Source organism: Mizuhopecten yessoensis, unplaced genomic scaffold, assembly GCF_002113885.1.
Source record: "Mizuhopecten yessoensis strain PY_sf001 unplaced genomic scaffold, ASM211388v2 scaffold11179, whole genome shotgun sequence".
In the NCBI taxonomy this organism is placed as follows: domain Eukaryota; kingdom Metazoa; phylum Mollusca; class Bivalvia; order Pectinida; family Pectinidae; genus Mizuhopecten; species Mizuhopecten yessoensis.
In genome coordinates, this window is record NW_018408919.1 from 957,259 (window position 1) to 983,891 (window position 26,633).

Below are 26,633 nucleotides of genomic sequence, written 5' to 3' on the forward strand. Positions count from 1 at the left end.
TTCTTCTCATAGGAGCCAATAAAATACAGAAAACAGAAAAATCAATATTCATATCATATCAAGCAATGATTGTCGAAAGACAAATGTTACGCATCTTAATGGTTTATAGAAGTTATATCGCACACATTTTCAGCTGTAAGAGGAAAACACTTTTATCCAGGTATCTGGGCTTAAAGAAAAAGCATTGACGTAATTGATGGAGATTATATACATTGTCTGACATTGTACATACAATCCTGCTTTGGTTTTTGTGATGATGAAAACATGAGCCACTTTTTTTTTCTGAGCACAAAAAAGAAAGAAAACAAATCTACTTATTTTTAACTACAGTGTAATATATAACCCGAACAAGAAATTAGGCTTGAGCACGACATCCATACTTGAGCACGAGAACGGTAACATGAATACAGGCCCTGATAATTGCTATGGAATTTGTCTATAATTTGATAACTTATAAAAAGTAACACAGACACAAACCACCAGGATTATTACAAAGTTTTATTTTCGTTTTCTCCAAATGTCATGATTACCTGTTTTACAACAAGGAGGGTTTTTTGACTGACCCCTAAACACCACCACTCTCACCCCCTCACCACTCCACGTCCCTTGAATTCCTGTCCTTGCACCATACTGAATTGATTAGCACTTGCAAAAGAATACCATATTCCTATACAACAATGTTGACTATGGCACAAAGAGTTGTTTTGAAATAGTAATATTTGCTTAAAAGGATTTGTATAGTACTAATCTAGAATTCATGTTCTTGATTATTTGTCAATGGAAGATTTTGAAAAAAAGAAAATGAAAGGCTGTTAATTACATCAAATTGTGGTATTTGTTATAGATAAGCAAGAACCATTACAATATTCCTTTCATTCAAGCCATATTTGATACACATATAATTTGAATAACATCGGAGTTGCAATCATGATAAATTTTAAAAGATTGACAATAAACTAATCACAAGATAGCATTTAAACAAAACATCGTAAAACGGTATAATATTTTTGAAAGAATTTTCTAAACATTGTCTTTTTCTATATTTTACTACACTGATTTTTTTTTGTGAAACTGTATCACATCTTTAGCAGATACCAATACCAATCCTTGAAAATGAAACAACAATCATTATCTCTTTCCTAGATTTCCTTGTCATTGAAAGATTCTTCACATTTCATTCCCCCCCTGCTTTGGTCATTTCTTGCTTTAAATGGTCCAGGATCATAACAGTTTATTAGTCTACTCACCTATGCGAGACAAAATTATTGCACAATCTCACAAAAGCAAGTCATCTCCTAGTTCTCATCTCTCAAAATCAACTTCAGATTTGACTTTTCTCTTTAGCTTAACAAACTTTCTTATATATTCACAGTAGCATATTAAATTAAAGTTTACACCATTTACCAAATCAATTATTAGAAACAATAGATATCAATCAAGAATACATCTTTGAAAAGAAAGGACACAATTGACTTAAATAAAAATATATTTACATATTTACTCAAAAGCAAATGTGAAAAAAAAACAAAAAACATTAAAAAGATTAACTTGTCATTTAAATTTGAAAATTTAAATGAAATTCATTCACGGAAATAGAAAAATGAATTTATGAATTTTTGCAAATATATTTTCCTAACATGTCAGGTTTAATCTGAAGTTCTTGATGAGAAATTGTGGTTTGAACATGCACATAAAGTCTTAAAATACTGTTAGTAAAGCGAAGACCCCATACACCAAGGCACAGGGGTAGGCCACTAGGGGCTGCTGGTGATCCATCGACAAGGCCGACACGAACAACTTAGATGCGGACAGACTACACCAGATCACAGCCAAAGCTGTCAGCACTATACCTATCAGGCCTCTGGAAAGTAAAAGTAGACATGTTTTAACATATTTCAATCTCAGTGTTTATTACATAGAAAGTGAAAGTAGACATGTTTTAACATATTCCAATCTTTTTGTTAATTACATGGAAAGTAAACATAAACATTTTTTAACATATTTCAATCTTTGTGTTATCACATGGAAAGTGAAAGTAAACACATGGAAACATTGTAAATTACACAGAACTTTAAAGTATGCTGATTTCAAGCTTAATATTTATTACTTGGAATGGAAAGCAGACTTGTAAGAAACATGGGAGGTAAAAGTAGATGTATTTCAAGATCAACATTATTTACACTGAAATTAAAAGTAGACATTTTCAAGTCTTGATGTAAATTACAAAGAAAGTAAAAGTTTATATATTTGATGCTTATTTCATATAAGTTATAAGGAAAGTAAAAGTGGATATATTTCAAACTTAATGTAAATTACTTTATGTAGGTCAAAGTATATAACTGCTAGTTAGCTAAAGAATACATGTTCCCTGTCTTTCTTAATTCTTGTGATTATTGAATATGACATTTGAAGACTAGTAAGGCAATTCATAAACCCTACATCCTATCTCCACCCATCCCCTTCTGCCAAAAGAAATAGATCATTAAATTCATTAACAGAAATATTTTTTACCCAAGAAGTTTTGAAAAAACTATTAACCTTTGTACTTACTGGCTGTAAGTGAGTATTGGCTCAAATGATATCAAAACACTCCACAATAATAAAAGGACTATTTGTTAAGAGTTATTTCCCTTTACACATCAACCCTGTCTCAATAACTGATCAACCCATGCACAACTGACCCCAGTGTCTTGAACAGTGTAGTAAAACCTGTCTACAAAGACTATTCTGGGGAGACAGCAAAACAGACACTTTTATGGAAAGGTTGTCTTTGTAGACAGATTTTATATAGAAATATCCTTTTGAGTTCTTTCATACGAATGGAGGGAGGGATTTAAATCAAATTTGGTCGAAAGCATTGCAGGGCAAAGGGGACTCATTTTGTATAAATGGAGGGTGTGGTCCCCCTGGGGACAGAGGGGCAGGGCCCATTAGGGGAGTAAAGCGATAAATGTTTAAAATCCTTCTTCTCCTGTATTAATGGAGAGATTTTAACCAAAATTTGGTGTAGAGCATCCTTTTAATATACAGAAAGATCAGATTCAGTCTTTAAGAAATACTTTACTTAACACTATTTACTACCTGATGAACACTTACTGTAAAGAGAGGAGGACGGCAGAGAAGGAGAGGATGACCATGGGGAGGAGACAGTAGCCAAGGACGCTGATGACACAACCCGCCGACACGCCTGTTATACTCATCAGATTCAGCAAGCTATACATGGCCAGGCATCCAACAACACCGATCCCGTAGATAAATCCAAACTGTAACTTCCCTGCCTGAAATAAAATATTGTATTTTATTAATTATTATATAACAAGCTCCATGCTTTTTCTAAATAACAAAATTCTTGGATGAGTGGCACAATGTCAAATATTCACAACTGTTCTAAAAATGTTTTCCTTCTGCAATCTTCAGAAAATCAATCATTTTCAGGTGTTGCTAAATATACCAAAATTAAAAGGTACTTGTACAAGCATAGATATAGGAATACATTGGTGACTATTTTCACACCTCTGTGTGGTGTAAAACCATATACCAAAATGCTGTTGGAGACATTTAAGCTAGTATGTTGTGTGTTATATGCATAAAGATTTTTTTTATTGCATTTTCAAATTCTCATGGGATATCTTACTATATAACATTTGATAACTATGTTATGATGAGTGTTTAGGAAAGTGTGAAAAGGTAAAATACAGAAACAAAATGAGCTTTTTTTAAGATTTCTAAAATGTTACGTAGGTAAACTCACCCTTGAACTACTGTTAATATCTCATTTCACTTAATATCATATTTTCTTCCAAAAACTAACACATGATATTAAGAGGAACATAGTAGAAATTCTGCATAGATATTAGTGTAGAACTCTTTGGTAAAGGAGATTTGCATAAGAATAAAATAACATACATCCTTAAGTCTCATGTAAATGATCTAAGAAACAGATAGCAGAATTTTCTGTAGATATAAAAACTGTTAACTCATTCCCCCTTCATATTTAAACTTGACTTGCCAAGTCTTTGATTTGGTAAGGTTCAAATGTGGCTTTAGGGGTGATTGGGTGAACTGGGAACATCATCTGTGGGAAGTATTATATCACATATAGAAATGCTCAGATTGAGATAAAGCTTGTTATTGACTGGTCAGTAATGATGGTCACTACGTCCAGCTGGCTGATTCCATGTGGACAATGAAGCTGAGACAATCCTATTAGCGGTCTAACACCCTGATATCCAATATGTGTGCAGTACATCCTATTAAGACATCACACAATGAGTTATGTCCAGGACTCGATTAATAAGATTGGTCAGCTTCCTGAGACATTAATTAGTTAAAACTTATATTGATGTTTCAATAATTATTAAAATTTTGCAAAAAGTATATGTGTCCTGGGATTCAAAGTAATAACTTTTAGATAATATACTCAAAAATGATTATATATTTTGCAAAAGTTTGCAAAAAATTGAATTTGAAAATTTGAGTACATAAATAATTAAGCTGATGCATTTTATCACAGGTGAATCCAGTCCTTATTAAGACATCAAACATGGGTATCAGTCAGCAGATTGTTGGGTGTACTCCATGTGCAATGGTCACCTAGACAATCTAACAGGATCCTTATATTATGTCCCATTTGTCAGTTTTGATGAGATGATCAGCCGGTCAAGCATTCTGACCAATACTGTCTCCACCTCTACACTAACATTAAAATATTATCTAAAGTCTAGTCTGCCTTTCTTAATTTTGAAATCAAATTTCTAAATAAAATCAATTTCTAAATAAAATCATTAACTAACGTCAAAAACAAAGACATGTAGTTCTATAAGAAATGCAAACAGGTACATTTTTTTTCAAAAAAGTCTGTCTCTAAAAAATGTTTAAAATAGTTGAAATAAGTTTATTTTTTACACTGGTTGCATTTCATGACTTCATTTCACTTGGAAAAGAAATACAGGAAATACAACATCCGTTTCTGCAAGATAATAAAGACTTTTTATTAATTAAATATGGTGTTGTGTAAAATTTACCCCCTCCTCACCCCAAAGCACTAATTCCAAAATCTAAACAAAACCTTACTTTGACTCCTTACTAAGCTAGCTAGATTCTGACCACAATATATATTACGTGATAAGAACTGTCAACACTGACCACAGAGATAGTTAAGCTGACCAGCTGGTTTTGACCACAGAGTGGTGATAAGGACTGTCAACACTGGTGACACTGACCATTGGGACTGGACATTATCAGGTGGTCCAGATGCTGACCATGACGTTTCAATGATAGGTGCTTTGTTTATGGCTGTTCTGGTGATAACAACCTGCTCCCTCTCGTCCCTCTACTGTACTACACAGCTGTCCTACACAATTTACCATTGTGATAGCAGAAAGAAGCTTGACAGTGCTTGACTAGATGGATCTATCAATGCTATGTGACTAGACAGAGAAAGGTGGACTCCACTTTTGACAAAGAACCAAGTACTGGCATCACAGATAAGTACATATTTGGCATCAAAATGATCAACTGCACCTCAGCAATGTGACGTAGACAGAGAAAGGTGGACTACACTTTTGACAAAGAACCAAGTACTAGCATCACAGATAAGTACATAATTGGTATAAAAATGATCAACTATACTCCTCAGCAATGTGACGTAGACAGAGAAAGGTGTTCTCCGCTTTTGACAAAGAACCAAGTACTGGCATCACAGATAAGTACATATTTGGCATCAAAATGATCAACTGCACCTCAGCAATGTGACGTAGACAGAGAAAGGTGGACTACACTTTTGACAAAGAACCAAGTACTAGCATCACAGATAAGTACATATTTGGTATCAAAATGATCAACCTCCCCTTAGCAGCAGCACTAGGGGAAAAAAATCAGCTTTAAATTAAAATACTGATTCTTCAGGCTCTTGAATAACTATGACTTTATTTTCTCACTTACATTATAGGAGTACTTGAGGGAGCTCCCATTTGGCCAAATAAGGGAGCCGAGTTCATCGTTTTCAATCCAGCCAAGGTGCTTAAAAATTGCTGCATGGGCCAACCATATGGGATTTTTAGCATTGGAGTGGACCCCACCTTTCAACCCTAGGGTAAGATTTTTTAGGCTGAGGCAAATGCAAAACATCAAAAATCTTATCCCCAGGGTTGAGATTTCTATATCTACAAACACAGCCATGAATGGTTATGTTTTTCCCCAGCAGTTTCGTACCATAAAAGTATGATGTAATGGTGAACCCAGAGCACCATGCCATCATCAAGGGCACATGGAATGTGTGACAAAATGGATGATATGTTACCCTGGTTACGCTGTGCATAAAGTCACGACTTTATGGTGATATTTTCAGAACCATAGTGCATATGTGAGCCATTTTTCTCTAGGTAGATACAGACAGGTTTATCTTTTCTCTAGCAGAAATGGAAACATATCAGTGAAATGTGTCGGAAAACTCACTGCATGATGTCAATCACACACTATATGCTTTGTAAGCCTTTTAGTACATTATTTTGTCAGCAAATGAATTAAAGGCACAATTTTTTCTGTCTTTTAAAAACCCTTCATCTATTCCATGTTTCAGATTTTTCACAATTATTCTCAGAGTTCTTCAGACTAAATTTCATTTTTCGGCACAGGTATCAGTAGTATACATTTTTTTAGAAAAAATGACATGGAGAGTTTGATATATTACCAGCATAAGGGATCCACCAAACGCCAGACAGAAGACAAACGGTCCTGCAAGGTCGGTGTCCTGCATGATGGTGCTCTCCGTCTGCTTCAGGGGATTCAGAACTGCCATTGTCTGCAAATACACAAGATCAGTTATTACAAATCTACAACACATACAAGAGAACTTTAGTATCAATGAATTTACAGAAAAAATATAATGTGGGGTGACAAAGAAATCTTCCAAATGAAAACCTAAAAAATCAGAAAGGTCTATTATCATCTCAAAACCTAAGAAACAATACCTATACTCATTCACTCCCACAAATTTAAACTGGACTTTCCCAGTCTTGGATTTGATAAGGTTCAAATGTGACTTTTGGGGTGAATGGGTTAAGACATTCACTCCAATATATGGTTCATGAGAAACATATTCTTAATCTGCAATGCAACTCCTATTATTTTCTGTAATTCTTATTCAATTGAAAATATCAAAACTGCACGCATACACTGCAACATTAGAAACGCATAAATAAACCCATACTGTATAGACGTACTGTATATATTGCTGCAAAAATTAAAAGGTTTGATAAAATTCCAATTCCTTTAAAGTTTTAATTACCAGGTACTGAGAAATTTCCCATTGGTGTCAAAATGAAATTCTACAGAGAAATGAAAGTGGATATCTTATACCAATTCAAGCATAAAAACGTGGTTTTTCATCAAATAACTTTCCTATTTGTAATCTAAACCTAATAAAAGTGTTGTTTTAATAAAATCACTACTTGACAAAACACTTGTTACTCTGTGTTAATTATTATCTCCCTAAATCATCCCGGTATCCTGTTTCTGTAATGTTGTCCAATGAAATTGCTTCTCCGAGGATGCTCAATTTCATCACCAAATCCCATTTCGGAATTTTGTTCCGAAATCTATATATCATCATCGAACCCTATTTTTATACTTCCTCCGTCTGATAGGGAAAGACAACAATCTATTATTGATATATAACACTCCTTAATGTCAACGTCTGTTGCGGACAGACAATCTATTAGAGAGACTCCCCTTGGTGGGGGATCGAATGTGCAGCAGACGCGGCGCCATAAAAATACATGTATATGAGAGATGAACAGCAAATCCAATTTAGGGATTCTCCATTCTCTATGTATCAAGATAAAATATCCTTCCAACACTTTGTTAATAGCGTCAGTGTAAAACGTGTATAAAAACCTTGATATAATGCCCCATTTCTTTTGGAACCACAATTACAGCCAACATATTTAAAGGTCCCTTTTCCATTGTTTTGTAACAATTCCTGTGTTCCTGGCGATGCTTGGGATGTGTATCTTTTCTTTTCTCACTTCTCTACCCTTTATTTCTGGTAGACTTCTGGTAGCACTGCTCAAACACGTACTCATTTACAGCTGAGTGGACTGGAACAAGCAGAGTAAAGTATCTTGCTCAAAGATACAACACAGTGCCGTGCGTTGACTCGGACCCGCAACCCTTCGGTCACGAGTCCGACGTCCTACCACTAGACTACCGTGCCTCCGATATACCTGGTATACCTATAGATGACTTGTTTGCTTATTGGGTTTTGTGTCCTATTACCAGCCAAGGTCATTTAAGGATGTGTCTCTATGTTTGTAATGTATGGGAGTGTGCTGGGGGTGGTATCTTGGTGTAGTTGCCTACTTAAGCGTGGATCTGATGCCAACATAAGAGTGCTACCTCACTGAAATACCATGTTGAAGGCACCCAGCACAACATTCCATCCAGTCAACATACTGACAAAGATTAAGATTTGCATATCTTTATAAACATACAAATGCTATTTTGACTTACCGGTATATATATTTATCTGCAAAATAAACTTTTTAATGAATGTACAACATGATGTTTGACCCATTCACCCCTGAATTAAGACACATTTGAACTCTTCCAATTCAAAGGCTGGAATAGATCATTATGAAATTTAAGGGGTGAATGAGTTTACAGGACTACTGTAAGCCTTTGATCATCATGCAAGTCAGATACTTCAATGAGTCTAACGACCAACAGTATGCTTAAAACATATCCAGCAGCGTGTACTAATTATTGTAACTTATTGACAAAAGAAGTTATCCGGAGAGAAAGACAGATCAATTTGAATGTATTTTATTTTGAAGAGAATATATGACATTGGCAGATTTATATTTTTACAGAATCCATTTTCATGCCAAAAGGGCTTTGACAAAATAACTGCCGTATAACCTATAGCCTGGTCTGGAGATGGCAGAGCTGAATCTATTTACAATTCATAGAAACAGAATGCATACAGAATATCCAGACAAATGTTAAATTGGATACATCGAGAATTTGGAGAAGATTAATCAACCTCTTTTCACAGAATCAATATGGTACCGGTTCATGCTATAGACTAGCCTGCATACCGTAATTACCCCTGCTAAGCCCACACTGACTCAATATCAAGCCCATCCATCCTTGCTTCAACATATTCTATAAATACGAAATAAGTCAGAACAGAGCTAACAAAGCTAACTTTATCAACAGAGTATTGATACCTCAAGGGTAGGTAGGATGATTGCAATGCTGGTGAAAAATTGTCTTCCCTACAAAAAGAGACATTTTAATTGGGAAACATACCAAGGACTCATTTTAATCCCTTTCTTAGGAGACAACCAGGCTAGATCACAGGTAAAATGCATAGCATAACTAGGAGCTACAGCAAAGGTTTCAATAAACAAAATCTGGAGCTAGTACATCAACATTCATATCAAGTAATGAGAAAATTTAATCATGTTTCATAGTAATGTAATCTGGAAGTGACAAGTCTAAGACAGACTACATAAGCCATACTGACCAATAAATGGAACCGTGAACCGACAAACATAACAGTCGACCTAGTGTGGCATTGACAGAGGCAACATCGCCTTGACAACATCAAGGTGCTACATTAGAGCTTAACCTTGACCTTTTAACCCTCATTATCAACCTGTTTTGGAATAATTCTACTCTGACCAAATGACCTCTTGGACTATCATTGCTCCGTGCTTAGCAGCTTGTATTATTCCCTGGAGAAGGAGCCGAACCCTACAGCTAAAAGAGCTTCAGAGAGCCGATATATTCTTCTTTTGTTGTTTTCCTGTTTTTTTTCAGTATTAGCTTTCCGGCAAAACAGCTAAATTCAATCAGATTGTAGGATGGAAGCCCTCCAGCATACCGATACAAAAATCAGCATTCCCCCGATAGAATAACAATGTACAGTAGTGAAGACGAACAACCATCTTTATGGCAAATTTGCAAAGAAAGAGTTTGTGTGGTCGGATCAATATTCACCAGCCATAAATGTTAGGTTAGCGGGATGCTATTGTTGTATTCCCCGTGACTATAAACCTAAAATATCACAACACAAAGCTTATGGGCACATTTCAAAGGAAAATTAATTCCATGTGTGCTTGTATTTCAATTTGTAGAGTGGCCATTCCGACTAACAGCCAGATCAGGTGCGGTGATCATAGAACCCATCGTATAATTTTCTCTGATACCTGTCTTCATCAGTGATTTTACCTGGCTGTAATCAGGGTCATAAAGTACCTATTCATTGGCCAGGTAAGGCTTACCACAGAAAGGTAGGCTGATATCAGGTGTCAGCTTCAAAGGCCGTCGGTCGGCTCGTTACAAGCATTATAGTGCATTTGTTACTACCACTTAATGACACCTTAGTCTCAAAGGTAAGAACTGAAGCAGAAATCACATCCGAATCAATCTAAGCTTTCCCTACATAGAATTATTGCTAATGAAGTAGATCAGGCTATTTTACAAAACATGTTTTCTTAGTTGATTGAATATTGATTCTTAATGTCTAAATTTGAACAACAGAGCTTGACTTAATAGTTATAGTTATAGCTATAGTTATTTTCCAGTACAGGAACAATATGTTCCTCTACACCGGACTCTATTATACATGTAATATGTTCTCATGTTTAAATATTAGAGTTCACTTCCATCTATGGTTGCCTTATAATTATAAAGTATTTCCTGATTTTTCCATATTTTGTCCAGTCTATTCTTGAAAGTGTTTATATTAGGTGCCGATACAACGTCCTCGGGAAAACCGTTCCACATTTTTACAGTTCTAATACCAAAGATGTTTTTCCTTAGTGTAGTTTTGAATTGTTGTGGGAAGATCATTTTTGAATTCCTCCTACTGCTGTGACGCGTTGTCACAGCAGTAGGAGGAAGTTAAACTGTATTAAAACCATGCATTGTCATTTTTTTTGAAATATTTGTTGAAGTCCTTTTCAAACCCAGTAATTTTACAGAAATACTGTTGTTCGAAATTTGATTTTTGAAAATAGAAATAAAAATAAAAAACAGAAAAACTGTAGGGGTCAAACTCAAGACCTTGACATACAGGAATTATAAATGCAAGGCATCAAAATAAATGTAAAATTAAGGGGCCATAACTCCAGAAAAACTCCTTTTGGTTGCTTCATCTTCTATATAGAAGGGAGAATTAACTCAAACTCAATAATCCTCTTGAGTTAAACGCTCCTCTTCGATTATCATTGATGCACTATCCTTAACCTTAAACCACTAAAAATAATACTGGTTAAAATATAACAGTCTTAACATGAGGTCCAATGGGCCTGTATTGCTCTCTGGTATTACATAATATTATATTAATGATATTGGAAACACATATCTCATATCTCATAATCTGTGATAGCCGGAGTGAGTCATGGTCAAATGAATTTAATAAACCTTAGGTGACAGGAGAGGCAAATGGGATTTGAGCCCGGGACCTCTCAACTCTAGAGTGACACTCAACGACGATCAACCCAGTCCAGTTCCGATACATTTGTAGCCAGCAAGCTTGGACCAAATCTTATTGCACAACAACAATTTAATCAAATTGTTGGAACATATATTTAACTTCTTTAACCCTTTCACCCCTATGTAAATTTAATAATAAACACCTACCATGCATTGATCTGGATAAGTCCACTATGGTCTACAGTGGTGAAAGGGTTAAGTCAGATTCATTTCTTTGAACAATCCTTAGATCCTTTGATTCTTGCAAGCTTTGCAAAAGCTTACATTATTACTCTTTATAGCCATCACATAAAATCTATCATCATACACTTTCAGTCCCATGATAATCCAGCTGTTGCGTTCCACATTTTTTTTATATTTGCCATCACCTTTCGGAAATATTGACAAACTTCCTATTAACTTAAGTTCAGAGGCAAAAGTTAGGCAAGAAATGCAATTTCCAGCTGTCGAACATGAAGAGCACATAACTCTGCATCGTAGACAGACTAAATGATGCAAGGATTTGATTGCCGACCGTCTGTCTGGTTTACAGCACCAGAGTACCAAAGGCAATGTAGTAGTGTGGCTGATTGTAATTGTACATAGGATTACAGTCGCCTCCTAGCTTCAATTGAGCAAGAGGGAATTTCCCTATAGCTCAGTGGTAAAGCGTATGACAAGGAACCTAGGGATCGCTGGTTCGATCCCCTGTGGAAGAACACTATTCTCTTTTCTGTTTCAGTGGTAAACACCAACACGCTATAACTACAGGGATCTACGATAGACTTCTGACTTGTGTACATGTACATCCCAAACTCACAGGACAGTGGTCTCCATGGAGTTCCGTTTCTAAACCAAAGATTCATTAAGATAACAATTCTGACCATGTTTGCTTTCTATCAATGTTACGGCTACGAGTTCATGTTTTGAGAACTTTAAATGTTTTTTCGCAGGCAGACAAATGGTATAAGAAAGCAAGACATATTTAACAATTATTTTGGCAATATTTGTTTGTTTCATTTTGATATGGGGATGGTGTCGATTTGGACATTTGAGGTTTATTTCAAAGGTCAACATTACAGCCTTAACTCATTCACACCTGAACACACATATGAACTCTTCAATTCAAAGGTTGGAATAGTTCATTATGAAATTTCAGAGGCGAATGAGTTACAAAGTCTTAATGTCATAGTAATTAGTAGCATATAGCCTTAAACCCAAATTTCTACTATGTTGTAAAATATTTCATCATTTAAATTTACTATCATAACCTTATCATCCACTCAACCCAGTGTAGTCTTAACACTGTCTTAATATCTGGTCACCAACAAAAATTATCTAATTATCAATGTTACCCTAGATAATCTCTGTCCCATTGTACAGTGTGTTTTTTAACAGAAACCTCCTCTTAATTTCTTCTTGGATATAACTGTAGCACAGTTGGTCCGAACATTTCCATTGACCAGGCAGCTCAGTCAAGGAGAGTGATAGTATAATGATCTGAAGTCCAATGTTCAAATCCTGGTCTAGCCATACTGATGTGTAACACTGATAGCATTGTTGATAACATTTTGTTTATTTCATCTTTATTACTTTTCATAAAAGTCCTGTAAGGTATGTTCTCTTTCCAGAAATGATTGATCAAAGCTATAGTCATATCGGCAAATCAGTTTTCAATGCGTGCGTTATTTTTGGCAGTGGTACGAGGACCCTTCATACTGAATGTAGTGTTACCGCTGTTCCCCCCCCCCCCCCCCCCCCCCCCCCCCCGGTAAAGTAATTACTGCTATGTTATCTGGTAAACTAATTTGATGTTGATACCAATACGTTACACATCTAGTAATACTGTTAACGACTAATTGTTGTATGTATTAGGCACTTGCACTTCTATTATTCATCAAGAATATCAGTAAACCGTATTATGTTTGAGTGGAAAATGCCACCAAACTCCAATATATAGCATACTGTGAAATCAGTAACTTTTGTGGGTTTTCATTTGTTTGAATTCGTGGGTAATCTTCCTCCAAGACGTCATGAGTCCACGAAGTAATTACAAGTTTGACAAAAAGCAATTATCAGTATGAGTGGCTACTGATAATCAACCAATTCATGTACCCAGGAAAAGTTTTTTTTTTTTCGAGAAACCACGAAAATTGGACCACACCAAAATATCTGATTTCAAAGTAACTGTGCATCATACAACACATAAAGAATCTACAAGCAAAAAAAACCAAACTACCAGAAGCTTGGAGTACCAATAATCAACCACTAATGTAATGACATTAGGAGTCTAACATGTTTGGACTTAACATTCCAGACATTTTTGAAGACTTGCTGTCCCTAACATGATGATAGGGTTAAATGACCCAATAAAGAGTGTGCTATTCTGTGTGGCAGCTATGTGGTCCAACATGCTAGTCAATTGTAAAGTAATTGTTCTGTCTCTCGACCAATTGCATGTGAATTACCCTTTTAAATCCAATTGCGATACAATGAGCACGATTTCCGTTTACTGAGAAAAAAAACTCTGGCACCCTTTAAAATTGTTTTGCTGTTATGCACATTTAGATAACGGGGAGATGGCTGTCACAGTTACCCAATATTATCTCTGTCTAAAGAATCAATGATATTTGACAGTTGTACTTAATTATCTCTACTCTAAAATAATAAAAGAGATAATTCACTTATTGTTTAAATGAAACTATGTGACTTAGATAACAATTGACTGGCATATTGATCAATAAAAGAGATAATAGATTAATTATTTTTAAAGATGCGCTCCTCACTGATACTCCGTATTTTAAAGTATTGTGACAAATTTTTCCATGTAGTTATGTACGTTATATATAAAACCCTTAGCATTATATTGTAATATCCTTTACATCTTATCTCAATGGTTTGTAAGCTTACAAGTGACACATGCTTTTTTGTGGACTTGCGGACAGGTCTACTTTAAAATTAAGGGGTTCAAGGTTTACCTATCATGTCTCAATGTGTACAGTCAATACTTAGGGAAACGCCATAACTTACCCGTTAGTTAATGGAACGAACCGCACAAAGACTCAGTGTTAGTTTTACAGAAGCTACTTATCATGAGCCCATTCTATGTACAAAACTTTTTTTTAATATTTGCACTATTCTTTGGAATTTTTATCTTACTTAATTTTAGTATATGATAAAAAGTAAAGAACTTCAAATTCTTTGTTCTAGAACAATAGCCTTGAATTTGTTATATCAAACAAAACAAAACAAAATGTTATTGTCAAAAATTAGTGGATAACCATCTTTAATGAAAATACAAAAATGTAGTCTATTACGATAGCAATACACAAGAGTACTGTGTATACAGCCGTCACTATAGACATTGCATTATTTCCAGTAAATGTTTTAACATTGTATTAAATAACAATGGACGATGTTAAATAGAAATTCTAGCTTAATTGTATAGGTTTTGTTTCAAGAGATACAATCGGGCTGGACTAATGATGTGTAACAAACATTATCAAATGTCAACCTGCAAAATTGGATAAATATAATGATGAAATAAACAAAACAGCATTTGTCAGTCTTTTCCCACTTTCGGCTACATGAAATTAATAGTTTGTTTCTGAATTTTGCCTGGAAATGAGGATGTGCATGAGGTTCAGTGCTTGAAAAAGTGAGGAACTGTGCCAAATGAAGCGAGAATTCATCGGAGGAAGCCAAGTATATACATGTTACTGAAGGAGTGCTTCAAAATTGACTGGTAACGTAGCTTGCTGAATTTGCACAGATTCTGTAAAACGTTGAATTTTGCCTGACACTGACAATGCAATGAAGAAGAATTACCTTGCTGGACAACTATTTCGTTTAATTGTAAACAAGTGACTGGTTTACTAGCTACACTATCTAATTATTTTTTCCTCCAAATCATCATTTACATTGAAGATCGGCTCAAGTTTCCGAGGTACACCCATAAAAAATCAGATACATTCAAAGCACTTGTCAACAGATCTTAAATAGCCCTAGCCTACATCTGATTGCATAACAGCTGCAAGCCTTAATTATGCTTGGGGAGGGGGAGGGGATAGAAGGGGGAAGGGGAGGTTACTGACAGCTAAAGACAGAAGCTGATGACAAGCTTTGATAAGATAACGTTACATAGCTATCCCATTACCACAGGCAATCAAACTGATTTTTTTTTTCTTTCTCAAAATTCAAATTTTTCTCCCCATATATAATTGCTTGACCTTAATAGAATTTCTGGCAGATTATAGACACCCAGGTTTGATTATCATAGATATTTTTTATCTGTTATAAATTCAGTCATTACACCTCCTTGCATAGGAATTCAATATCTAATGTATCCAAGCCATGTCTCTATTGATATGTATTCAAATTTTCTTGCCAGTAGTTTGAGATGATCTACAAATATTCCCTTCACTTTATAATATGTATGCTTGACAAAGTTTCAATCCCATCATGATGTAGATTAATACACATAAACAACATTTTTACTTCATCTTTAAAAATTACTGTCATATCATCATTTCCCTATTGAAATCAAGTGCTCAAAGGACTGTTAGCCTTACTAGGAAGTGTTCTATACAATTTTGTTTAAACAACATAAAGTATACCTATTTTCTTGACTCGTTAATGTAATTTAAAAAAGTATGTTAAGCTATCTTTTTTTGCTTCAATATTCTTAAACTATCCTACGTAAAATATGTCATCTTTTTTTTTTTAAATTCACAATATTTTACATTAAGCAATCCATGCTTTCTGAGGCAAGGCTAACTTTACATAACACAGGAAAACTCATCCGGATAATGGAAGCATAGGGATTTCAGAAAAGAAATAATTGAAGTCAATAGTAGATTTAAGTCCCCTTTAAGATCGTACAGACATAATGTCTGTTCTTAACAGCTGATCCTGTGAAGGAATTCACTTTTCTGCGCCCACTTTCACACTTTTTAAAAACACTTTCAGAAACATTTTTTTATCACTTTCTTCTTCAGTAACACTCAACCAGACTATGAGAATTCTTCTTCTTTTTTTTTTTTTTTTTAATTCAGCGAAATATTTTCACAGGTTCAAGAAAGAGAATAAGCTGGAGCCTTTACCATGTATTGGCAGAGTATTTCAGGTTTTACAGTACTAGTACTACAGAGGAAGTTTAAACTTAGGTATATGACATTTAGTCTCCACTACAGAATGACATCAGTGAGAGTTAATTGACCCCACGGGATATATCATCTCCGCCCACACATAGTTCGCCCACACATAGTTCAGAGACAGAATTATTACATTTCTTGCCATTTAAAACCTTGAAATGTCCATAAAATTCACATATCGTATGCTGTTATTGATGACTTCAGCATTTACAAAAAATTCCATGAATCCAACTCAATCTGGAGTAACCATTCATACATACCTACAGAAATTACTGAATCTAGATTCAAATCCATTTGACCAATCAGTATATCTGTATATTAAAAATCATCATCAACAGAGGATGTTTGGCAACAAAAATTTCGTCCTCAGACAAAAATATGATAAAAGATATTATAATTCTCCACATAAATAAAATTGTTAAATAATTTAGCAGTGATGGCAGAATTTAATATATATACTGGGATATGACAGATTTTTTTTGCAAACTGTACGATTCTGCATAGCCCTATTGTGAAAAAGAGGTTTCATTGCATATATAGTTACATTTTTTGGCAGTGCATGGTATCGTAACCTACAATAACTGATTAGCATAGTTTCACCTACAATGTTTACAAATAAAATTGTGTTTACGCAATATCAAAATAATGAGACAGTTTGTGTTATATAAACTATCTGTTTGAGGAGGCAGCCATGTCATTTTATCATTTACAGTAATTAGTCATCAACTATATATGTCACTTCGTCATTACTCGTGCACCGATTCAAATCTCCCCAGGTAAATATCCTTTATTTGTATAAACAATGATAATTAACTTGTTATAATGCTGGCAAATACTGTGTCCAAACAGGGATATGGCCAGTGTGAATACACAGTGATAAGGCCAATGTGTACGAGGCTTTGGTCACTTTATCAGGGTAAGATAACTTATCTATAATTCTATTGACATAACAGGGCAAATATGTATAAATTTATCTCACTTCAGACCTGACTAGGACAAATGCCAGTGGGCATCGTGTTTCTCTGATACTGGTCAGTAACACATTTTGAATTGAGTCCCGGAGTGAGTTTTACTGTACGTCCTGTAACAGGACTTGAAATATGGAACGGTCAGACAAGGATTCAACTATAGATAGATGTTGTATCTTACTGAACTACATGCATGGTCATCCGGGGTGATGGTCAGACATTAGGATTCAACTTTAGATAGATGTTGTATCTAACTGAACTACATGCATGGTCATCTGGGGTGATGGTCAGACAAGGATTAAAATTTCAATAGGATTTTCAAATTCAAATTTAGATGGCTGATGCAACCAACATGTTCACTTTAGGTGCTGGACCCATCCAAATACTGCTGACAGCTGAGTACTATTAGACAGTTCACAGGGTGCTGTCTCTTTTCACCAGTTTAATTCACATCCACCACCAATACACTAAATAAAGAACTTGAACTTGATGATAATCTCATTGTTTAGAAGATCTTTAGGGAGTCACAGCTAGATGACATTACCATTAGAGAAACTCGAGCTCAAGCCCCTGGATATTGTTGCATGCCTGGAGTCTCACATGACCACCAATTTACTTCATCTAATGGGCTGACAACCTTTTTTTACCCTCGTTATATGCTAAAGTCAGCAGGAAGGAGCAACATTATGACATATACCATTTCATTGTAACAGGAAAGAAAAAGTGCAACGGCGCCTTACCAGTTTTTGAGCATGGAATCTTTGAACTGAAGACGGAGGTAATCTTATAACCAATTGAGCTGGCTAGTAAATCGATTGGACCAGTCATGTTATGATACATTCCTCTCTCATTCAACAAAGTTTTTGTCCTCGATGACAAAGACTTGAAAAAGGGACAGTAGTGTAGAGGATGTGTATTGTATAGGGTGTCAAATGTCACCTTACTAACTCCAGCTACAGTGAATTTCCCTTCAACTCGGCACCAGAAAGTCCAAGATCGCGGGTTCGAGCCCCAGCAAATGCATGTATTACTGAGGCAGCATAGTGGTAAATAAAATGAAGGACATACGAAATAGCAAACTTTTTCAACATTGTCAAAAAATAAAAGTAGGAAAGCTTAGTTCCTATTTTACCCATTTTACTTATGACTTGGGTGAGCTAATAGGAATATGTTTTAAGGAGTTGATATCAAACACAGAAAGAAATCTGTGATTTACGATCTGACAGTAGCTGATCATGATAAGTTGGTGAGACAAATCCTTAACGAAACAATCTTGTCACATACTCCATGTAGTCGAGATATAAACATCTCTAGCTCCCTAACAGCATACAAAGTTCAATAATCCATTGACATTCTGCGCAGAACTAACAAGTCACGGATTATGACACACAAAACAAACGCCCATAGATTATATCGTCAAATAACCAAACTTTTAGCACACTGTTGACCACTTTGTGTGAAGTATTGACTGTAAGTTGGCTCTCACAGAAATACAAGTCAACACCAATATTTGTCCCTACTGGTCAGTCCATTGTCCAGTCCGGACTGACCACAAAGCAGCTTCGGTCAGTTTTTGTAGTCAGTGGACACTTGTCCTGAATACCTTACAAAACCTCAGGTAATTGGCTATCTGAAGTAGGCTAGGACACATTATAGCGTAATTGCCCATCTGAAGAGGTCACCAAACGTAACAATTTATTCACGGCCAGGCGGTCATGATTGAATGTTTCGACACTAATCACTCTCTTATATACTGTTGACATCTATATATTGGACATCAAGTGGTCAAGGGAAGTTGCAAGGTAGACGGGATGTACGGGTGTGAATACATTATGTTGTACAGAAGGTAGAACTGGTGAAACATTTGTCACAAGGTATGTACGATCAAACGCGGACAGTGATGGATGGAGACTTTCCTGGCTGTCAACGAGAACATGCATAGCTACTGTATACCGGGAATTTAACGCTACAGTTTTATTTTCGCCTGTTTCATCCTCCGTAATGAGGGCGAATTTGTTATTTCAGTGATCATCTGTAAACAACATAATTTACACAGTGATAATCTGTAAACAACATAATTTACATAGTAATTAATGTGAAGGGCAAATTTAATATTGGATGAAAATGTATTTTACAGTTGAAGGGCAAACATTTTTACTGTGCGAAAATTTCCGAGTGTGCAGTATATCAATGAATATATAGTAAATCAACATTAGTCAGAACATGATTTAGTCTGGTACAAATCATAATGAAATTTGCCAACTTATATCTATTTAAGCAAAATCAAATATATATCCTACTGATTCAAACCAAAATTCATATTAATTTCGGTTTTTAACATTTAATTGTTTTTACCAGGGAATTATTTGGCCCATCAATAGCATTTCAAAGTTTAAGATGTTTTAAAGCATCCTGGAATCAATTCTGGCCATTTCAGCAGGAGGGGAAGTATGTATGTCTAAATTGACAATGTCTGGATTTTCGTCAAAACATTGAAGCTTCTAGTCAAAGCATTATAATTGTATTCAAGATTGTCTATAACAGTTAAAATGGCTGCAAGATGGAAACAGATATTATCTTGTATGGTTAAAATGTTTTGGCTCTTGAGATTTGAAGATATGATCTGGAGTTTTGAAAGCCTAATTGCTGAAGATGCAGACTGCATGAATCAGGACTTAGCCCCTGTAGATCAATGTCTGGTAAAGCCAGCCCTAGCGCCGTGGATTACCCGTATAATCCACCTAATCGCGGATCTAAGATGTGGAACATGTAACCTTCATGTATATATTCATCCGAGTTAGATGAAACATTGCAGGGTTTCGTCAAATTCAGTCACTGCACATGAATTTATGTAAGTGCTTGGATCTAAGTCTATCTTGTTTTGAAGAGATAAGGGAAGAAATTAAATGTAATATACTACATTTTCTTCACCCTAAATCAGATACTGTGTAATCATGGAATTAAGACTATCACTTTAGGACAAGATAAATAGAGGTAATGTGTTATTGGATATGAGAAATTAAGTCAGTAGATTGAAATTGCATGTTCCTGATGAAATAATGTCTGCACAAGTGTTTACCGGTAATAGGTAATTCACAGACAAACATATCCATGTACTATGTAGCACTTAAATTTCGGAGGTTGAAACATTCAAGCTTTTGTTTCTGAAACGCCTTTTGTAGGTTTGCATTTCTGTGTAACACTGTTAACAGGCAAGAGTTGTAGCCATAAATCTCCGTCAGATGGAGAAAAAAATCAAGGGGTGTTAATTTAATGAATTGTAACGAGCTGCAAATAACGAACAAAAACAGATGACTACAAAACATTGGCGCCATGCTGCATAACAAAGTATAACTGTCACTGCCACAAACCTTTATTAGGTCCAATGTGTTTCTAACAAGTATTTGACTACAGCTTCAGAAAGCGCATTTACCAGAAAATGATTTTGAATTAGCCATTTCCAATAACATTGTAGCTGGTCGGTTTGAGCATTATGAAAATATATTTTGCTGATTTCTGTGCAAGTGGCAGCTTTTAGTTGTACTTGTAGACTACAGTTGCCGTCTAGAGATGATTTCTTTTAGCTCAATTGGAAGAGCGGTGGACTGGGAAAGTGAGGGTCATGGGTTCAATCCGTGGTGGAACCACGCTATATATAGTTACTCTCTTTATATTTGCTCTTACAAGAGTACAAGAGTATTTGCATGACAAAAGTCTTTGAGGAGCTTCATTTAAATGAAGGATTCCTGGACCCCATGAAGAAGGTTTATTAGGAACAAATTAAGGTTAACAGCCAGTTTCCCTATGACTGAAGAGGGCTTTGTAACTTAATAAGTTGCCAGATTAGTGGAAACCTAAGTGTGTAATCTGAGCATGAGGTTCGTCTCTGACCCTTGTCTTTAGGACACTTGACCAATCTGTGGTATCCCTTACCACCACTTGTGGTATCTCCTTCACACTACATTACACCGCACAACACTATACTCTGTGTTACAGTTCGGTGAACCAGAGCCGGAATTCATCAAACTGTTCTTAATGCTGAAACTCTGACTTTAGAGCCCAAGCCTATTTCCTTGTTCTAGTGATAAATCAATCAAATTTCTTTTGATTATCTAAAACAATTTTGGAGAAAGATAGAGCTGGATACTGTTTTTAACTTAACTTTAAACTGTGTTGTATGATTCAATGGGTCACAGTAAAGTTAGTTTGAATACAGAATACAGGTTTTACGTTAATGGGGTCCCGCGCATTCCTTAGAACAGTGATATTAAAGGATAAGTGCCACACAACAAGATTATTCGTTTGGTCCAGTGACCAGAACTTTGTGGGATCCGATGTCATCCATGACAAGTGTAGAATGTAGAACACAGGAACCAAAGTTTACTTCCATCAAAGAGCTGAGGAAAACGTCAAGATCTGTTACAGTGCATTGCACAACACTGACAGGGATGACTGAAAATCTGGACTTGAATTATGAATTCATATTGTCTGTCCAGATTGACAAATTCATACTCAAGATTGGCTCATAAGGTGGCAAGAGACAGTACATGACCAGAACGTTAGGCTCTTGGATCAATAGACAGTTCTTATATTGAGTAGACATTAATTTTCTTTCTTTCTTTTTTAATCTTTTGAATGAAACTAACAAAACTGTTGAATCTTAACCAAACTAGGGCTCAGCATCAAAGAATTCTGATCCACAGAATTGGACTTTTAGACCAATATAGGCTCAACAGACTCATGGTCTGAAGAGCTGGTTCCGTACACCAAGAGGCTCAATATAGACTATAGATTTGTGTTAACCTTATTATATAAACAGACCAATACACTCAATTACATTGATTGGTCAGTGAACCAGAGCCGGAATTCATCAAACTGTTCTTAATGCTGAAACTCAGACTTCAGAGCCCATTCGCCTATTTCCTTGTTCTAGTGATAAATCAATCAAATTTCTTTTGATTATCTAAAACAGTTTTGGAGAAAGATAGAGCTGGATACTGTTTTTAACTTAACTTTAAACTGTGTTGTATGATTCAATGGGTCATAGGAAAGTTAGTTTCAATACAGAATACAGGTTTTATGTCAATGGGGTCCCGCACTCCTTAGAACAGTGACATTAAAGGATAAGTGCCACACAACAAGATTTTTCGTTTGGTCCAGTGACCAGAACTTTGTGGGATCCGATGTCATCCATGACAAGTGTAGAATGTAGAACACAGGAAGCGAAGAAATTAATTTCTTCAAAGAGCTGAGGAAAATGTCAAAATCTGTTACAGTGCATTGCACAACACTGACAGGGATGACTGAAATCTGGACTTGAATTATGAATTCATATTGTCTGTCCAGATTGACAAATTCATACTCAAGATTGGCACATAAGGTGGCGAGAGACAGTACATGACCAGAACGTTAGGCTCTTAGATCAATAGACAGTTCTTATATTGAGTAGACATTGATTTTCTTTCTTTCTTTTTAAAACTTTTGAATGAAACTAACAAAACTGTTGAATCTTAACCAAACTAGGGCTCAGCATCAAAGAATTCTGATCCACAGAATTGGACTTTTAGACCAATATAAGCTCAACAGACTCATGGTCTGAAGAGCTGGTTCTGTACACCAAAAGGCTCAATATAGACTATAGATTTGTGTTAACCTTATTATATAAACAGACCAATACACTCAATTACATTGATTGGTCGCTTCAATTCTGAATACTTTAATGCTGTGTATTTGCTATACGAGCCTAGTCCCGATTTCCCATTCCAATGATTACAGCAAAAAGCATGCTCCCAAGTACAGTGCAGTTTACTTCTTTGACACTTGAGGTCCTTAATCACGGAGTGTGAAGATTATGTGAAGACATTTTAAAACCCGACAGGATATGCACTCTCCAGTTTATAATTAGCTGCAGATGTCAACAGGGTAAAAATTCAAATCTATAACAGGTTTTTTTAAAACTCATTCACCCCCTGAAATTTTCATAATGGACTATTCCAACCTTTGAATTGGAAGGGTTCAAATGTGTCTTCAGGAGTGAATTAGTTAAATAGTCAGAGAGTAAACCAGAGGCAACACATAATAAAACTAACTACTAATTTAAAAAATAATGGCTATGAAGAGTACATTTAGCAGATTAGAATGACTGACTGATCGGAATGGCATGGGATTTCAAAATCAGGACCTGTATTCCTGAAACTGTTCTCAAGCTCAGGCAGTTACTTTGTGCTCAAACCAATGTTATTGCAACACGCTTAATTCATGTCAAACGATCAAAAGGTCAATTGTAAACATTGAAAACAGTATTCAGCTTTAAGTCTCTTTATTTTTTTTCCAAATCATTGACAAAATAAGATTTTATTGTTAATTATAAACAGAACAAGAAAAACGGCAGTTTAATGAATATGGGCCCAGGACTGTTCAAGTTATGAACCAATCAAATCTCTTTCCGCAGGTTACTGAATCATATTTCCGTATCATTATGATATTTGTTAATGAACTAAGTCTCTACCTAGTCTCCGACTAAGCCAGTCTGAATGGAATTGACCTTGGTATGGAATAGTGCTGGACTTAAAATTAGCAATTCTCTAGGTAGGCCTAGATCAATCAACTCTTATTCACGAAAACCAATCAAACACTTTAAAAATAGAGCATCACGTTTCAAAGACCGCAAATCACAGTCAACTCGACCTAATCAAACAAATGCTTAAATCAATTCAGTGTTAGTGTGCCTGATTCCCAAGAGTTCTTGTGACTTGAGTGTCATTATGAGATGGCTTGTTTTAACGCCTCTGTTTCCAGGCTTTCAAATGATCCACAATGCACGACACCATCTTGCTTCCGTACCGAACTTCAATCTGATTGTGCGTCACAGCTTCCTGTCTCTTGTCAGCGGCTAGGGACCTCACTTAGTGACGGAGTAGCAGGGCATGTAACAGCTCCCCTCCATCAGCCCGACATCGGGATTGTACAGTTAACTTTATTGGAGTTGTTAGATTAAAAGTTATTGCCTGAGTGAGACCTAGAAAGAACGGCAGAGTTCAGAGTTCAGAGGCATGGCAACACATAGAGACATTGACGTACTGTCGGCAAAGCCTAACAACTCCAGTTCATACAGCAGGCTATCTTTTATGTTTGTGTTTTCCTCCACGAAACTCCTTGAAAACCTTTTTGCACATTTGAATTATTAAACAAAGAGTCAATAAAAAGGAATTAAGTTGTGAATCTTTACCAAACTGTATCTTTGATTTTTTTTTTGAATTTCATCGTTTTAGGTCACACGATAGTCATGTGTGCCTTATGATTACAAAATAATGCTTATATCATATGCTAAGTACCAGTTTTAAAATGAAAGCCAACTACCAGTTTGAAGATAGAGATCCTCTGGTGAACATTTCCCCCTATATTCTAAACCTGAATATATGGACTACTCAAAGACAGAAAAGATTTAAATATTCTAAGAAGTAGCTGATGTTTCACCATTATCAGAAGAAAACACACAGATTATGGATATCTGACATTATAAGTGCTGTGGGTGTATGTCTGCAACTCTATTTCAAGGTTCCCTCTAACCATGGTTTTTGAGCTGAAAGGTCTGGTTCCAAAAGGAAAACGTTTAGTTTAAGATCAGTAATGTTACCAGTGACAGCTAAGGTCACAGACAGCACTATTGTTCTTAAATCAAACATGTTCCTTGTGCAGCCAGTCCTGAAGTCCTAAACTATGGTTATGGGCCAAAGAAAGCTTTTAAGGAAACAGTCTGAATGAATATAAACAATATACATTAAAACAGGAAAGGACTGCCTGGCTGAAGACCAGGCGGGGCTTCCAATGATGTACTTACTCTGATATCCAAGTCTTAGAGGGTGCTAACCACTCAACATAGACCAATGGGTTGCTTGGATCATTAGGTCAATTAGAGCCATTAGGTCAGATTGCTGGCCGATGGAAAAAACTTAGAAACATTAAAGACAAGAGGCCCAAGGGCCTTAGCGGTCACCTGAGTTATATCATAGGTACTGGTAGCTTTATTTTATTGTTTAGATGTGATGTGTAAATCAGCATGTAAACTAAGTGAAATACAATACTTGTCATGTCATCAATGGATAAGAATTTCAAAATATTGGTAAATGTTCCCTTTGGGGCCCCGCCCTGGCCACAGGGGTCGGGGTAGGAATCTCAATTTTACAATTTGAAACCATCAACCTCCAAGGATAATTCTCACCAAGTAAAAATAATTTCCTACAGAAAGTTGTCAAAATATACCCAAAAGTGTTATTTCCATATATAAAATATAGTAAACGTTACCCCCTACCCAAGGGAGAACGGATAGCTTGGGGGTCCTGAAATTTACAATTTAAGTAAAGCCCCTGATGATCTTTCTTTCCACGTAGAGAAAATGAGTGTAGTACCTCTGAGTCTGGAGAAGAAGATGTTTGAAATATTGATTGATTTTCCCTTTGGGGCCCCGCCCTGGCCCCTAGGGTTGGGGTAGGAATCCCAATTTTACAATTTTGAAGCCTCATCTACCAAGGATGATTGTGACCAAGTGTGAAAAAAATCCATCCACTGGTTCTTGAGAAGAAGTTGAGAATGTAAAAGTTTACGCACGACGCACGACGGACGACGCACGACAACGGACGACGACGGACGAACAGCGATTAGAATAGGTCACTTGAGTAAAGCTCAGGTGACCTAGAAATATGCCACATAAGGGTTGCTTGGATCATTAGGTCAATTAGAGCCATTAGGTCTGATTGCTGGCTGATGGAAAAAACTTAGAAACATTAAAGACAAGAGGCCCAAGGGCCTTAGCGGTCACCTGAGTCATATCATAGGTACTGGTAGCTTGATTTTATTGTTTAGATGTGATGTGTAAATCAGCATGTAAACTAAGTGAAATACAATACTTGTCATGTCATCAATGAATAAGAATTTGAAAATATTGGTAAATGTTCCCTTTGGGGCCCAGCCCTGGCCCCAGGGGTCAGGGTAGGAATCTCAATTTTACAATTTGAAACCATCAACCTCC

General features: G+C 35.9%; 1 protein-coding gene across 1 annotated transcript in view; it reads right to left on the minus strand.

Moving 5' to 3' along the window:
* Positions 1–1,568: 1,568 nt before the first annotated feature.
* Positions 1,569–26,633, minus strand: part of LOC110440359 (protein YIPF5-like) — a 93,710-nt gene continuing 68,645 nt past the window's right edge. The window contains exons 5-7 of the mRNA XM_021483389.1: positions 6,692–6,802; positions 3,097–3,278; positions 1,569–1,861 (exon numbers count right to left, since the gene is read on the minus strand). Of these exons, the coding sequence (XP_021339064.1) occupies positions 1,699–1,861; positions 3,097–3,278; positions 6,692–6,802 (456 nt within the window). The 3' untranslated portion in view covers positions 1,569–1,698. The remainder of the gene's footprint in view (positions 1,862–3,096; positions 3,279–6,691; positions 6,803–26,633) is intronic.